At 32.7% G+C, this 17,778-nt stretch overlaps 2 protein-coding genes across 2 annotated transcripts; both read left to right on the top strand.

Annotated features, from left to right (window-relative positions):
- Positions 1-1,990: 1,990 nt before the first annotated feature.
- Positions 1,991-9,657, top strand: LOC128160681 (D-amino-acid oxidase-like). The gene is made up of 11 exons (XM_052824044.1): positions 1,991-2,221; positions 2,704-2,904; positions 3,254-3,368; positions 3,840-3,916; positions 4,802-4,867; positions 4,965-5,019; positions 5,159-5,260; positions 6,639-6,712; positions 7,007-7,124; positions 7,715-7,810; positions 7,989-9,657. The coding sequence occupies exons 2-11, from the start codon at positions 2,708-2,710 to the stop codon at positions 8,100-8,102; spliced, it is 1,014 nt and encodes a 337-aa protein (XP_052680004.1). The 5' UTR covers positions 1,991-2,221; positions 2,704-2,707; the 3' UTR covers positions 8,103-9,657.
- Positions 9,658-10,805: 1,148 nt separating this feature from the next.
- LOC128161603 (GTPase IMAP family member 7-like) lies at positions 10,806-12,262 on the top strand. Its single transcript, XM_052824918.1, has 2 exons — positions 10,806-10,946; positions 11,030-12,262. The coding sequence occupies exons 1-2, from the start codon at positions 10,904-10,906 to the stop codon at positions 12,157-12,159; spliced, it is 1,173 nt and encodes a 390-aa protein (XP_052680878.1). The 5' UTR covers positions 10,806-10,903; the 3' UTR covers positions 12,160-12,262.
- Positions 12,263-17,778: the final 5,516 nt, after the last annotated feature.

Below are 17,778 nucleotides of genomic sequence, written 5' to 3'. Positions count from 1 at the left end.
TAAAATAAGAGGCATTGAAGTTCTAAAAAAAAAAATGACAGCCTACATGTATTTGAAGATTTTGGTACGACTACACGTGTTTGAATCATTAAACATATTCAAAATTTTACAAATCAATGATATATTTTCATATCCATCGGTTTGAAACGGATTTTGAGGAATTGTCATATACTTTAATATTAATTTTGTATTTTTCAGTATTCTATTCATTCTGATATATAGGCATTATTCGTTCTTTGATAAAATGATGGAAAGTTGTATCTGCTCTCAATCCATGCAGTTTGAACATTTCAATTAATGTCGTCTACGAAGCGCAGCGAAAGGTGACCGTATCAAAAGGCACATTGCATCCAAAATTTATCATAAGCTTTCTGATGCATGAAATATTTAAGTTTGTTCAAATCATGACCATAATGGATCAAGAGTGGGTTTTCATAATAAAAAAAAATATAGAATTAAGGAAGCTAGTATATAGAATTTTTGATTTAGTCATGCCTATAGTCATGTGTGGGTCAGGTATGGGGGGGGGGATGCATTTTACGATTTGTTGAATTTATTTATGCTATAACACCAAGGTCTGAGAGTATCTTAATTATTCCGGGAGGGTAGTCATTCATATTTTAAATATAGTATACTATAAACTATATTAGAGAAAGTATTAATGGTTTAATTAGGAAAAGATTTTAAAGCGTTAGCCACATGTGAAGCACAAGCAGAATTTTTTAAATTCTTTTTTCCCCCACAAATAATGGCTACTTAAACCCCGTGGAGAGTGGGTGGTGTTTCCAATTCCAATCTTGCATTGAAATATAAGGCGAAAATATTTTTTGAAGCAAACGCATTTACAAGCTTTTGTGAAAGGACGCTTAAGTGGATGTTACATATTTTTTTAATACAATTACCACGCGATGCAGAAATAAATCTTTCTAAAGAAAATGAATGTTATAAACTGTAGAGATGATATAAAAGCTGGCTGCTACACAAGGTTGTTTTTTTTATGTTTAGTCATACAAGCACCACAGATATCTTATAGAACCATGGAACTCATTATTCGAAAGGATCCATTTTGATCTGAAAAGGATGGAGGCTATGTAACTTTGTTTTATTTCATAACTCCAACACATTATCACATACTTGATGTACATTATACATGTCTGTACATGCAACATTTTTTATTGCCATTGAGAAACGAGTGTGAATAAATCAAAATTATCATCTCGTAAATTTTATGAGACTTTTTCGCTTTGAGACATTTTTGTGAATTAGATATATTAGAGATTTGAAAGATAGAAAAAAGTTATGATGAAGACAGGCTCGTGTGTCCATTATACAGTTTTAAAAAGTAGAAAATAAAACAAATTGTTCACACATTAACGCATACATAAATCTCAAAAGTTATGGGGAACTGCTCAGTTAATCTGGTCCTTCTATGATTAAGTTGGTCGATCAATATCGATGCACACACTTTCATAAAATAATTGGTTATTTGATTTACTGAGAATCAAGCAATGCAAGTAGAAATACTAAAAATACTATATAAAAATAAAGCACGCTGTGACCCTTTCAGGCACGTAGCATCGGGGGGGGGGGGGGGGGGGGGCAGGGGGGGCCTGGCCCCCCACTTTTTCTCGCAGTAAGTAATTTTTTAAAATTTACATATAAAAAATTGAATTAACATAGAGTTGCCCCCCCCCCCTACTTTTTTGGAGGATGTAAAAAATTGATACGGAAATAAGGAAATTAGGATTGAAATTGAAGTTATATACGATGCTTCGTGCATGCCTTTGATTAACAGCTGTGTACACTCCCAGGGAAGTCGTTTGGTACCATAACCGGCTCAATAGAATATGTCCAGTATCTAGGCTATTGCAGATATGTTGACTCTTAACTGCGCGTAACAAGAATTGTTGATTAACAAGCCTGGTCTAGAGAAGGTAATACAGGAATTTCAATGCGTACGTGCTTTTTCTTTCCACACTGTGAATTGTTTACACAACATGTGTTCGGCAGTTTGTATAATCTGTAGAGCTAAATATTGACAAATGGTTGAACTCGTTCGGAAGTGAACAGGACATGGTCAAACATAAGTGCATGGATATTCTGCATGACAATACAACCTGCGAGTCGTTCCCGAAAACTGTGTGGAATAACATTTAGATGTTGTTGTTCAACATATGTGACCTTGATCTTCGCGTTAGGATTTTTAGCTATTACTGGCCAGGTGAGTGACTAGGGGGTCGATCATAATATAAAGCACATTGAAAGTTGAAAGGACCTACATGTCAATCTAGTAACTAAAATGAGATCTTTGATCCGTCCCAATTAGATCGCTAAAACATCGTGAAAACATCTAAGTCTGACTGTAAAAATGAGTGTTATTGAACCAGACTAATTAATAATTAGAATCCATTTTATAAGATTACACATCATTTTAAAAGATAATTGATAGATGTCGTCGGTCCTATGACACACAAGGTGCAGACAAATTGAATACCGGGCTAATTATGTGTCTGCACCGCTTGGTGTGTCATAGGACCAACGAAGACATTCAATGCTTAAGAGAATTCAAAAAAAGCAATAAGCGCTGAGTTTTGCCAGAAGGGTCATCGGTAAATCGTTTCATGAATATTGACGCTTTGTCTAGATGCTATACCTCATATCATTATTGTTTATAATTACATTCATTCATTATTGTGTACTCAGTGCAATGGATCGGAACTTCCGGGTTGCTGTGGTAGGCGCCGGGGCGACCGGACTCTCGACAGCGCTCTGTATACAGAACCGGATACGGAACTGTGACGTCACAATCATTGCCGACAAATTTTCTCCCAGCACCACATCTGACGGGTCCGCAGGTTTATGGACACCTTTCATTGTACCGGACAAACAGAAGGAAATCGTCACGCAAGTATTTAGCACATCTGTATGAAAAATTATATGAAAAGTTATACATCTTTGTGTCAGTTGTGCAAATTACTACCACGCAAAATGCAAAATAAAAGTGTCTGGTAAACACCTGTAAAAATTATCGAAAATGTACATTTTCGTGATATTTGTGAAAAGAAGCGAAGATGGTGAAAAGACGTCGCGCTTTTTTTTTCTTATAGTACTAAATTTAACATTGCTAGAGAGAAAACGTTTCTAACGTACGTGTGCCAACTGTGTTTGGATGACATTTTTTATATTTATCAAAATCGTATTTAACTATGAACTGTTTGTCAAACTTGAGGAATTGTTGTTCCTGTTATTTCAGTCGGTGGGCCCTGCAGACTTACAGGTATCTATGGGACATGTTTCACTCGGAAGCTGCTTACCAATATGGCGTCCAGCTAATTTCCGGTTTTAACTTTTGCCAAGAGATGAAGAACGTAAATGTTCAACACCATTCAGTTTTATAGCCATTTTAACAAGACCTTGGAATTTCAGTAGGATTAGTAACTATTTTTTAACTTTTAATTTGCATCAAAACAAGTTCATAATATTGCTGGTTTCAAGTGAAATATGCATAGATTGCGTAGTATAAGCTCAAAAGCAAGACAAATCCTGTTGATTTCAAAAATCCATAGCTCAGCACTGAAATAGACAGGTCTATGTCATATTGCTGTTTGATACAACAATCCAAAGTCCAAGCTCCTGTCAAAATGGTTCTAAAATCATTTCTTAGACCTTGAATCTTTTTGTTACGTTGTGAAATAGATAACTTTCAGATAAAATTAAAAGGTCTAGTTTAAACGGAAATGGTTTATAACGGATGCAAGAGGTTATCAACTGGTATTTCAGGGTTGTCTTATTAAAAAAAATCTTGCATTGTCACGGCCCACTTTCATACTGTGTTTTAGGAGCCTCCTTGGAGTAAAAATGTTGTAGGGTTCAGACGTCTGGGCAAAGAAGAACTGAAAGATTACCCCGGCAGAGAGTAGGTGAAGTCAATAGTATATATTTACATTATCCAGTGTCTTTGCCTGTGATAACACTACGTATCGATTTTGTACTATATAACCCATAATACAAATGACGCCAAATTGAGGCGCCAGCGGGGTTTGTTTATTTATATTTGAATATTTAATCGTACGATGGCCTAAAATTATATAAATATAAGTAATAAGGAATCTTTCTTTGAATATTATGAGGTGATAATTTCGGTCGGGGCGTGATCAAATCTATCATAAAGCCCTTCGGGCTTTATTGGATTTGATCACGCCCTGACCAAAATTATCACCTCATAATATTCAAATAATGATTCCTTATATTCCTTATATACTAACTGGCCCCGAATACGCAAGGCGTTTTGCGTAATGACCAACAAGAGATCTTTGTTTCAGTGCATGATTTTGTCATAATGTGAATTTTAACTGGTTGCGTGTAAACACAAAATGTACGACACGAGAACTTGTCATACTGTTACTTTTGTATTCAAATCATCTAAATTTAAAACTTACAATATGACAGTTTTCCAAAACTGGAAAGAATTTCAATTTGTGACCAATACCTACAGAGAATGCAATAGAGGGGGAAAATAAATGATTCCAAATATATTTAAACGTACATGTTTATAATTATTATTTAGATCAGTAGTAATCTGGTATAAAACTCGTCGGGAAAATTTTGAATATTGCAGTTAGTGGCCTTTTCACGTTCAGAATTGGTGTAATGTATAATATGATACCGTTTGATTGTAGATGTGCTGTAGGTCTTAACTCAATGGATTAAAATACTTTTTTTCTATATGCAAACACCTTAACTTGTAACGGTAAGTAAGTAGGAAATTGATACTATGCTCTTAGTCTATTCATTCCAATAGGTTCGGGGTATTCTACACAGCTTTCACTATTGACGTTCCTAGTCTGTTGTCATCATTTCTGAGGAAGTAAGTGTAATTTTATGCCTGAGTTTTATTACCAACAGCACACAATCTGTAGATGAGACAATGTCGTATTAATAAAAGAACTTTTTTGTAATTTCAGATTCAGAGAACAGGGAGGGTTTGTAATTGCCAAAAAATTAAAATCTCTGCAAGAGGTATAAATCTGTTATTCATTTTAAAAAAAGGGGGGTTGACTATCCCTCATGTACTTATCTAAAATAACAACTCTGTACCTGCCTTTGACCTTATTCTGTCTGTTTTTATCACTATTATATATACCCTCTGTAATTGTAGATTGATTCTTCTTATGACGTCATAGTTAACTGTTCCGGTCTTGGCGCTGCTGAATTACTCGATGACGCAACGATAAAACCAAAACGAGGCCAGGTTATAAGGGTAAGTACAGAATATGTTCCCTACCCAATAAGAAAAAAACCCAGATGAATCATCACTTTTTATCCTATAAATTACATCCCGATAATTATATTTTAAAACAAAAATAAGCCAGATTAATCATTTTGCTTTTTTTCCTAATTAAAATTACATCATGATGAAGAATAAATTTTTGTAGGGTGATATATAGATATGACATATCATCCTTTTGATTTCTTCTTTTTTATTTCTTTGATCATTGTTGATCTAATAGAATCACGTGATTTCAACAGCCAACTATTTTGTATAAAATCAATAATTTCAATTTCGATCACATTATATCATACAATAAAAGGAAAATATTAATCATATATTAATATAAATATATGGAAAGACTTTCTGGGTCTTTTTTGTTTTGCTTTTTGTTTTTTGTGGTTGTTACTTTTTTTTGATTTTTAAGTAAAACAAAACTAAGATATGAAACTGATATTAATAGGATATTTGCTGTATTATATCTGTGTAATATTTCGCTATATCATTCAACGTTGTCATAATTCTAAACATATTAGTTTAAATTCCAATTATGTATTATCTGTAACCTTGTAACTTGAATGATCGAATATTCAAAGCTTAGACCACATCCCCAAGCATGTTTTATTTACAATAACCACGAAGTCTAGACATGTTATTTATTTCCGTCAAATGCTACATGTAGCAAGCAAGTCTGTGTGAACGTAGATCATAAGGTTCCGGTATACAGAGGATAAATATGTATTATGTAATAGTAACTGTATTGTTAAATCAAAATAATTGCGCAATACACTAGACTAAGTGTCGGATATAGAGGCGCTCGCCATCCAAATCAGATTTGATTATACAAAAATTCTGTATCAAATCAGAGTACCCATTTGTTTTATTTACTGTTTAAAATGCCGAGTATGATTGTAGAGATTTAGCAATGAGCAATGCGACAAAGGTTACCAAAGTAAGAAACCAACGTCAGGTTTAATTATTTAATTGATTATATACCAAAACCCGTTAAATGCATGGGTTGGAATTATAGGACAGCGCATTCCATTTCATGACGGATTAGTACACAGGAAAGTAGCGAATACGGAGAATCTTGACAGAAATAAAAACATGGCATAAATATAACCATATACGAGACCCAAATAAGATAGATCGGAAAAGGGAAGTTGATCTTTAATGGGAAAGACAAAGACCTATGACACTTCCCATGGTAATGATAAAAAGGAAAAGGGCGGGAACAGGCTCTGACTTTTTAAAACATTACCATACTCGTACAGCTTCCTGGCTGTAAGTCAGAATCAGTTGATTATGATATTTATATCCAACACTCAGTTTAGTATACATGACTTTCTGTCACCATTTACCATTTCAGGTTAAGGCACCGTGGATTAAGCATTTCTACATAGACATAGATAAAAGCGATGACGTCACGTACATTTTACCAGGGTATGCTTAAAATAAAGTAACAAGGCTAAAAAAAAATACCAAGAAAAATAGAATAATAGCAAATTCCAATTTAACCCACTTTTTAGGGAACGTAAAACATCCGTCGTACATAAATATATTTCACTCCAAACGCAAATGTACAAAAATATTATGTGTAAACTTTTCTGACATTACTATGATAGTAACTGAATATTTCTGGAATTTTCTTTTTTTTTCACTCATTAATTTGATATCAACAATGATTTGTTATACAATGATTCATAGTTGCAGTGTCTGATAAATTTCGAGTTTTAGGGTGAATAGTGTCGTGTTGGGCGGAACCTCTCAGGACGGAAACAACAGCACCGAGGATAACCAAGCGGACATTGACGGAATTAGGGAAAGATGTTTGAAGTTAATGCCGAGTTTAAGGGTATAAATCAGCATAACTGCTGTATTACACTGTCTTTAAAACAATTGTTCGAGTTTAACGGTAGTTTAATATGTGTAAATTAAAACAAGTGAAGTTCGTATTTAAATCCAAATGGAAACTACCGTACGTATAGCTTTATTTTCGCCCCATGTAATTTCGCCCTTCTGCACTTGTAAAAAGTTTCTACCCGTTTTGAATTCGCCCAGACACAGTTAAAGAGAGATAATTTGAGACATTAGAATTTTCCTAGCCTTGCATTCGCCCGCTGACAACGATGGCGAAAAGGGGCTAAAATAAAACAGGGGTTAATATTTCCTTGCATACAGTATGTTGTTCGTACTGATCCGTCACCACTATTAAATGACAGCTTCAAATGAGTGGACGTTAATACAAATTTACAATACTTGTATGCTATTGTCTTTGTTTTAGCTCACAACTAGTAAATTAATTCAACATTTACGATATGACAGTTGCATACGTGTTTACTCTTTGAGTCCATATAATGAAAATTTCTAAATAGGATGTAAAACAACAAGAAAAGCGATCACTTCTATCATGCCGATTACTTATCTTTATGTCTATTTGATCAGGACAGTAAAGTACAGGGTACTTGGGCAGGACTCCGCCCCTATAGGGAGACGATACGGTTAGAGATTGACAAGGTCACGGCGGGGTTAAAAGCAAAGGTATGAGGTTTAAAGAGAACTATCTGTCTGTCTTTCTGCGTTTCTGTTAAATGGATCCAGCTGTCCGTTTTGTCTTTCAACCCGTTCTTTGTACGATTTATTGTGTGTTTGTGGAGTCGTTCCGTCAGTTTCTGTGTGCTTGGTTCCTTTATTCCATGAAATAATATTCTACCCTCAGATTGTCCATAACTACGGACATGGTGGGTCTGGTCTGACTCTTTTCTGGGGATGTGCCGAAGACGCCACAAATCTAGTACTGGATCTTCTCAAGTCACGCAAAGCAAGGTTGTAGTTTACCAGTACCAATTTTAGTGTACTGATTTACAGTTAATTATGATTAATGGTAGTGTACTGATTTACAGTTCATAACTAATGTTAGTGTACTGATTTACAGTTCATTATTATAAATGTTAGTGTACTGATTTATAGTTCATGAGTACTAATGTTTGTGTACCGATTTACAGTTCATGAGTACCAATGTTAGTGTACTGATTTACAGTTCATTATTTTTAATGTTAGTGTACTGATTTACAGTTCATTACTAACAATGTTAGTGTACTGATTTACATTTCATTAGTACTAAGGTTTGTGTACTGATTTACAGTTCATGAGTACCAATGTTAGTGTACTCATTTACACTTCATTAATATTAATGTTAATGTACTGATTTACTGTTCATTAGTACCAATGTTAGTGTACTGTTTTACAGTTCATTCATACTAATGTTAGTGTGCTGATTTACAGTTTATTATTATTGATGTTAGTGTACTGATTTACAGTTCATTATTATTATTGTTAATATACTGATTTACATTTCATTATCATCAATGTTAGTGTACTTATTTACAGTTCATTACTAACAATATTAGTGTACTGATTTATATTCATTATCATTAATATTAGTGTACTGATTTATAATTCATTATCATTAATATTAGTGTACTGATTTAAATCATCAATGTTAGTGTACTGATTTACAGTTCATTACTAACAATGTAAGTGTACTGATTTATAATTCATTATCATTAATATTAGTGTACTGATTTATAATTCATTATCATTAATATTAGTGTACTGATTTACAGTTTATCATTATCAATGTTAGTGTACTGATTTACAGTTCGTTATTATTAATGTTGGTGTACTGATTTACATTTTATTATCATCAATGTTAGTGTACTGATTTACAGTTCATTACTAACAATGTTAGAGTACTGATTTACAGTTCATGAGTACTTATGTAAGTGTACTTATTTATAGTTCATTAGTACCAATATTAGTGTACTGATTTACAGTTCATTATGTTCAATGTTAGTGTACTGATTTACAGTTCATTAGTTCCAATGTTAGTGTACTGATTTACATTTTATTACATGTAGTACCAATTTTAGTGTACTGATTGTCTGATTTACAGTTCACTATCATTAATGTTAGTGTACTGATTTACAGTTCATTAGTACTAATGTTAGTGTACTGATTTACAGTTCATTTATAGTACCAATTTTAGTGTACTGATTTACAGTTCATTATTATCACTTTTAGTGTACTGATTTACATTTCATTAGTACCAATTTTAGTGTACTGATTTACATTTCATTAGTAGCAATGTTAGTGCACTAATTTACAATTATTATGGGAGATAGAATAACTGCTGCATATTTGTTAAATACAAATGTGTGTGTTAGTATTATTTTGAAAGACCGACACAGAATGTTATGTTTGATATAAGTCAGATTTTTACTTGTTTATGCATTATTACTGATTGTTATACATCATGTCATCATGCAATTTGTTAAGTTGTATTTACTAGTTATATTTATATGATAAATAAAGATATTTATATTGAAGTCAATTTATTGATTATTCATAAGAAGGCCAAAAAACTTGCCCTGTGCCCTTTCAGACATGAGCTCGTTGATTTTATCTGCTTTTCTCGGTCAAATATGGGTCAACATACCAGGATGTGATTCACAATGTGAGAATATTAAATGTGGATCAAATTTGTTTGGAGGTCTTGACGTTGATGGCAAATCAAGTTCAGAAATAATCCCAATTATATATTATTGGTTGTTAAATTAAACTTGAAAACTATTTTAACACAACTCGTGTTATTTTCTTTAATCCTCTTATAGGGACATAGTCACGATTTTGGTCGAAAATTATTTTTCTTGTTTTAATGTTTACAGTTCTTCAGGAAGCCTTTCTAATATGCAGCCACAGATCGAGTGTCATTTGTTGTGTTTTAAGCAAGATACTGGCCTAAAATGAATGTAACAGACGCTAGGGAACAGTTACTGTTTATGAATGCTAAAATACGTTAAATAGATAGAAAAATCAGCTGGAAAAAGTACATTTAAATTAATTGGCATATTGAATCAATTCAAACATTAACAGGGTACGAGCCTTGTTTACATGACGAAGAATTGTGAGCTCTGTATCTTGCTTATTACTCTACGTCTGACACTGAATTTTAGTTGATTACTAGAAATACATTCCTAAAGCATTGTAAACAATAAAAATATAAAAATGAATGAAATTTGACCGAAAAAGTGACCACGCCCCTTTAAATTAGTTATGATTATAAAGATAGAGAGTATCAGCACACGAATAACCAAACCATAATGCCAAAAAGTGTTATACTATTTAAAAAAAATAACCAAATTATACCAAGAAATGCTTCTTCAAATGGAATGAACACGTCATAATATGAAAACCACCGTCATCTCATGTAACAAACTCAATGAGGCAATTGTGACGTTTTTTAGCAAATAGTAAACGTCACATTTATATTTTGTGATTATTTGTTTTTTAATTTTACACAACATCTACATTTTTGGTTTAATCGAACTTATTAATTTAATTTTATAAACGTGTTACTATTTTTGTTAAATCAATGTTATAACTCGGAAGAACAGCTTCCACGTGATCGATTGCTGGTTTTTACAAAAACATCCTTTTCTAAAAATAACTAATAGAGCATGCGTTTCCATTCAAACAAGGAAATTAAAAGACATAATATTAATGACTGACAATGAAGTATCCTCTAGTGAAGACTCCTTATAAGAGGGATAAACAAGGAAAATATAGCTAGAAATGGATTTTGAACCGCATGATGAAACGTCTGGCGCAAAAAGGGGTAATATTTAAGTCTGTATTCGTTGTTGCTTTCCCATATAGATTTAGCGTATCATTTTATTCAGAACTGAAAGTTGTTTTCAGATGACGAACATACAGAAGAATATCGGATCGTTCTTTTGGGGAAAACGGGATCTGGGAAAAGTTCTACGGGAAACACTCTTTGTGGAAGAGAGGTGTTTGGTTCTCATGTTTCGGAGTCTTCTGTTACCAAAACCTGTCAGTTCGTCGAAACGTGTCAGTTTGGCCGTCACTTGAGTATTGTGGACACCCCTGGCTCCTTTGATACGTCGACATCCAATGACGTCATCATGACAGAAGTGACGCGTTGTTTGGCCCTCTCTGCTCCGGGTCCTCACGTATTTATCTATGTCTTTAACGCACTCTCGAGATTCACTGCTGAGGAAGAAGATTCGATCAAGCAGTTTGTCGAGCATTTCGGGGAGCGGGTATTTGATTACATGATAGTGGTGTTCACACGATACGATGATCTGAAACGCCACACCACGCCATCGAAGTACCTCTCGAACGTGTCGCCAAATTTTCGAACGTTTTTAAACAAGTGCCGATGGAGAGTGTGTTGGATTGATAACACTGCAGATGGCTTGAACTCGTCAAAACAAGTCGAAACTTTGCTTTTTGAAGTGGGAAAGATTATTGAGCAAAACGGAAACATTAGTTTCTATTCGAACACCTTATACACAGAGGCTGAAAAAATAATGAAGACGAGAGAAGAAGAAATAAAAAATGATCAAAGAAAGAATGAGAATGAACTAAGCGTTTTAAGAATCCGAGAGGAACATCTGGAAAAAGAACTTAAATCTAAAACTTGGCGATTGAAGGATATTGAAAGACGTCTTCGGGAACTCGAAACAACGTCAAGGAAAAGCGTAGAGGTTCAACGCACATCTACGCGTTCATCCAAATCTAATTTTTCTACAGCTGCCTTACAAAAAGAGCAGGAAATAAGCTATCTTAACAAAGAGGTTGAAAAAATAAAATCATCCGACCTACGTTTGATTGAAAAACAGCGAGAGGAAATTGCTAAACTGAAAGAGCGATTGACAAGAAGACATGTTAAAGGAAATCCAAGATCAATGGCGCGAAAAGAGGTTTCAAGGAGGAACAGCTGTCTGAGTTCCAAGGTTTCTCGGGGAATTCTTGCTCTAGGTAAACATTTGCTAACAGGAATTATTGGGTTGCTGTTGCTGTAATTTCCGTAGCATCTCCAGCCTTGGGTGTTAGAATGTACGAAATGCCTTGACATTTGATATTGTTTATAACTTTTGTTTTTAATTAAAGATTTGCAAATCTTCATTAATTGTATAAATTTTTTCATTTGCTTTTCGGACTTACTGAATCAGTCGAACACGATCCATGATCAAAGAGTAATTCGATCAGCACTTATATAGATATTACACATTTCAAGACTCTCCTATCTTTGCTAGGCACGGGTGCTCCTCACGAACCCTTGACATATCGCGCCATAAAAAGTCGGTATTATTTTTTCTTCACGTGATCTCCCAGCATTTATAAATCAGCCAAATGATGAAAGATGGCGTTTTTTAACCACTGGTGCAAAATGGTAATCTCTATAGCCATTGATATCAACAAGTTGAAAAAAGAAACTCCCTTCCTTTCCTGGGTCTAGAAACCTCCAGGTGGCAATTCAAAACATTTTAATGGTGTACATCGAAATCATTCGAAGGATGTAAGACCGGTAAATTTCTAATATATGAGTGCATGCCTCTGTTGATATATACTCAATCAGGTGTACTAAGTCTTGCTAACTGAACCATTGCATGTTACATGTATCATGAAGGCTCAAACAGAAAGACTAGAAAAATTAGGGTTTTGAGCTATGCGTGTTAGAGACACTCGTATTTAAACAGTACGAATTAACAGTCGATTAAATCAAATATGTTTTGCATTTATTGGATTGGTCGGATAGTTTAAGTAAACCACAATCACAATCCAGGAAAAAATTCCCAACTTTTGATTAGTCAACCACATGTCGTTGGCCACAGTATTGCATTTTCATTCCATAGCTTTTGAAAATTGCTACCAATACTTAAGTGTCTTATATTAATGAAATGGACATGACCTCCTTTCTCCACAAACTGAATGCAGTAAATATTCCAGCAATATATACCCATCAAATAATCATTCAAACCCCAGATTCTCCCAAATTCATGCGAAACTATGCCACCTCAAAAACCTTGGCTATCGATGGTGAGATCGTAGCAAGATAAGTTAATAAAGATGTAAATTATAATATATATCATTTTAACTTATTAGATTTGAAAGAATTATATCGCGTTTGTGTATATTGGATTTATTTTTTTTTTTAAATGGCAGGCTGCAATTTCGAAAAATATTTGGAACGAAGAAATTAAATTTAAATTTTTCGACCAGTTTCTTGGCAATCTTATTACATGTATAGGTTTCATAACTGCGAGATAAGTAACTAATTATCTCATAATCAAGCTTCTTGTGGTTATTGTTTTCATTCAAGAGGCATGGGGGGTTAATCGCAATGCACGTCCTTCGAAAATCAGAACAAAACTGTTTGGATCTTAAAAGTTAAGAAAACTGGTTGCCCATTAGCACTTGTAATAGCAGTTATTCTCCAATATTGTTGCATGTTTGAAAGATACTTACACAAAAAACAAGAAATAAAATGTCCATAACAATTAATTTGAACGTAAACAATTGACATTCGCAGTACAATTTTGACCTATGACCTACTACCTCCACTTACAGGCAATCTCTGAAATGCAACTAATCGTTAGAGTACTATCGTCACGCATGGAAAACTATGTACAATACGTGAATTAAAAGCAGGTTTTTCTTTTATTTTAGCCTATATTCGTTTACCTCGCATGATGAATCACTCAAATAAAGAAGAAATCGCTTCCGAAATGTTTAGTGTTGCTAACACAACATGTGCCGCATATGTATCAAATAGGTTAAACATGTTTGTGTGTGTTAACATGTGTTGAGAAATCACGAATAATTCACATTTGATGCACATGTTGATACAAATGTTTGATCTCAACATATGTGAAGCATATGTGGCACATTTTGCTGTGAATATGGTACATATTGAGTGGATGCTGTTCTTAGCTGTAGCTTTAGAGTAGAATGTTCTTCAAATTAATATGTATCTACTTCACAGGAAACAAGTCCAACTATATAAGGAAAATCTACACTACATAATTATAACTTGGAGGAAGACCTAATCCGTCTTTCAAAGGGGCATGGTCACGATTTTGGTTAAAATTATTTTTAAGAATTTAATAATAGGCAACAAATTTTTTATTGTTTTTCGTTGAGTTATAAGCGAGTTACAGAGCTTACAATACTTTGGTATCTAAACAAAGCGTTTGTTTACATTTTGAATTTTTCATGAGGTGAAAATTCCAGTTCAAGACCTAAATGAATGTGTTTAACATTAGGAACTGTTTTATATATGCTTAAGATAAAAAAAAAATAGACAAATCGGCCCGACAAAGATTTTTACTGGTATATTGAGCTTATGTTAAAAAAAAAACCAGGGCACTTTGTTTTCATGACAAAAATTGTGGGATCTGTATTTTCTTATAACTCCACGAGTTACTCTCAAATTTCATTTGATCATTAGAAGTGCATCCATAAAGCATTGTAATTAATATAAAAACAGAAAATTAAAATTTGACCAAGATCGTGACTATGCGCCTTTATATATCTATAGTGTACTATTCCCTGGAGAATCGATTCATCAATCGCTAAGTACTTATCGGCGAGTTTTTATCCGTGTTCTGCCGAAAACTTCAAGGACCGTCTTGAATATAAAATAAATCTTAACACTCCTGAAAAACTGTCCAACTGTCAATGTTGTCCTTTTGATAGATTAGTTTGCTTTCTACACTATTCAACTCTTTAACGTATAAATGCGAACCCTTGAGAAATACTTTTGACGTTAATATTGTATTCTTTCTTGTATGTATAAATAGGGGACAATTTTAAATCTTCTTAAACAGAGTGCATACGAAACATTTTTATTATGTATGAGAGCTATATATTAATCATTATATTATTCCTTGTTGAATATTTGCCAAAAACAGACATTTTAAACGAGCATGGCAACGATTTAAGCTGAAAACTTTCAAATTCTTTTTTTTTTTCATTTTGATTGCTTTTTAAAATAATTTTTAAAATAACAAAGCTATTTTAAGGTTTTTCTACCAAGATGAACATATTTATTCAGTTTCTAGAAAAAGTAACATCTCAATTTGTTTCTTTTTTCGAAACATTTTTAACACCATCTTTATATTGCATCAAGAGTCTTTCTTACATATACTAGAAAAACAAAGTTCAATTCAAGGTTTAAAAGGCTATTTATCCATTGAAACAGAAAAGAGAGAATTTGAACATTTTAGCTCAGATATCTAGAATTTATAAAATTGCAATTAATATGAACATTGAAGTTTTAGACGGCATAATGAAACATACGGAAATAAATAACTTTAAATCCGCGACTGCTCTCGACGAATACTAGAATATAGACCAGCGCAACACAATCTGTAAGGTCAATTGTTCATATAAATATATATACTATTGTACCTATCTGTTATATGGCTATATATTTTAGCATATGCGCTCCATTTGAAACTTTAAAGCAATTAGATTTACAATGTAAATACTATTTTAAATTTGTTATTAGCATGGTTATGTCAACTTTATACAGGTTTTATCAATTAGGCAGAAATGTTGTAAATAGTTTAGCCACTACAATAAATAACGCTAACACAAAATATATGCACATAAAAAATCTCCCTGGTGTATTTTTGTAGAATTTTTCTATTCTTTTCCTGTTTGAATATGTATATATAGACGATTTGTAATGATGTTTAATCTGTAATCATGTATATGTTCCTCTTGTACCAAAATATTTGATTTGAGGGAATAAACTTAACTTGACTTGTATCCTGTTTTCTGTATATTTTATAAGTATGTGATATTTTTAGATTAACAAATGATGTCATTTACCTTAGATTATAGTTTATACTGTTTTAGATTCTTATTAACAACCATCCTGTTGGGGTTCGCGCAAATGGTACTGTCTAATATTTTTGTTTATATTGTAAGTACGAGTATTCATCACTCTGATAACAACATAACAAAATATAGATAGTGTAGAGAAAAACACAACTTCATTGTTATATTCTTTATTAGTTTAAAATATTTTATCGAATAAATTTAATAAAGATTAGGAAACAGACAAAGCCCATATATATATATATATATAATTAGGTTATGTAACAAATAATATGCACATAAAAACATTTCAATGTATGTAGTTACATATCAAAATAATAATAGTATTTTTGTAAATTGCATATATTTTTCAGGGATATAACTGATGTGCTATCAAAAACAAACCAGGCACAGGAATTGAAAAATATATAATTAAATATATATATATATATATATATATATATATATATATATATATATATATATATATATATATATATATATATACAGAGTTACAATCTTTCTATTTATATGAAGAAATTATACACATCAAAATATGAAATATTGGTATTTTGCAGCTCGTTTTTGCCTGTAATAGTAAGACAACCAAAATATGTTAATATGTCACGTACATGTATTATCATATAAACAAATGACGTTATATCAATATCAAAACATATATTCATTTAATTAAACTAGATGAATAAAATTACCGAATACATAGCCGATGATAGATTTACAATGTAAATATTATTAACATTAATTCTTATTATTATATGATATTATGTAACATGTAATTGCAGTTTTTTTTAGAATAATAATAAAATACAACACAACGTGGAAAAGTCCAATGCCACCTTAAGTATTTTGGCATAAAATAAAGATAAATAGACACAGAGTAAAACACATTGACTAGATTTCCAACAATTAAGGCATCATTGACTGCTTTAAAGTAGAATGTTCTCCAGATTCTAAATACGTATCTTCCTCAAAGGAAATAACTCTAAGATTATACTGAAAATCACCACAGTGACTACAGTATCCATAACTTGGAGAAAGACTAAATCTGTCTTTTAATTATCTATAGTGTGATTCACTCGAAAGTCAATTCTCCAATCGCTTGTACCCATCTGCAAGTTTTTCTTTGCTCTGTCAAAAAACTTCTTGAAAACTACATCTTGAATATAAACAAATCTTAAAGCTGCTTGGTCCGATTTTATACCAAATTTTATGCACGCTTTTAAACGATGGCTATGCTTAGTATATGTATAATAATAGACATTGCAGTTGTTTACCCAGTCAATTAAGCCAAATTTCAATGAAGAAAAATACGTACAAAATCTGCTAACAAAACATACGACATTAAAAGGTACCGCGTTATTTCGCCTCATGTTAAATTTCACCCCTGACGACGATACGGGTTTGGTTGTATTACGAATTTGACATCGCTTTAAATAAAGGTCGAAATGGTCAGACAAATGATCAGACAAATTACAAATAAACATGTGTACGTTTTGATCGCCAATATTTCTAGAGCCTGCTTTCTTTACAATCGATGCATAGCATGCGGGTTGAATAACCCCAATCATTCGGGGGACGAAACCATGCGGTTTCCTTTTCTAAACATTCCCGTGATGCATTTTGGTTTGTTTTTTCGTTTGCCCAAAGAGAAATTATTTTTATTTACTTTGAATATTTCTAACTTAGAAAGGAGATTGATTCTGCTGGTGTAAATAGGAGAAAGTCCATAACTTTGTAAGATAAATGATTTGTATGAACAAAATTTTGATACTGTAATTGCGAAAAAAATCGGA

The sequence above is a fragment of the Crassostrea angulata genome, chromosome 8, assembly GCF_025612915.1.
Source record: "Crassostrea angulata isolate pt1a10 chromosome 8, ASM2561291v2, whole genome shotgun sequence".
Classification (NCBI taxonomy): Eukaryota; Metazoa; Mollusca; class Bivalvia; order Ostreida; family Ostreidae; genus Magallana; species Magallana angulata.
The sequence above is the reverse complement of the archived record's forward strand: the minus strand, read 5'-3'. Positions and strand labels throughout refer to the sequence as shown.

Coding starts and splice junctions, on each gene's coding strand:
- LOC128160681 (XM_052824044.1), top strand. CDS start 2,708: ATGGATCGGAACTTCCGGGTTGCTGTGGTAGGCGCCGGGGCGACCGGA. Junction 5,020..5,158: donor AATTAAAATCTCTGCAAGAG/GTATAAATCTGT, acceptor CTGTAATTGTAG/ATTGATTCTTCTTATGACGT. Junction 5,261..6,638: donor AACGAGGCCAGGTTATAAGG/GTAAGTACAGAA, acceptor TTACCATTTCAG/GTTAAGGCACCGTGGATTAA.
- LOC128161603 (XM_052824918.1), top strand. CDS start 10,904: ATGGATTTTGAACCGCATGATGAAACGTCTGGCGCAAAAAGGG. Junction 10,947..11,029: donor AACGTCTGGCGCAAAAAGGG/GTAATATTTAAG, acceptor AGTTGTTTTCAG/ATGACGAACATACAGAAGAA.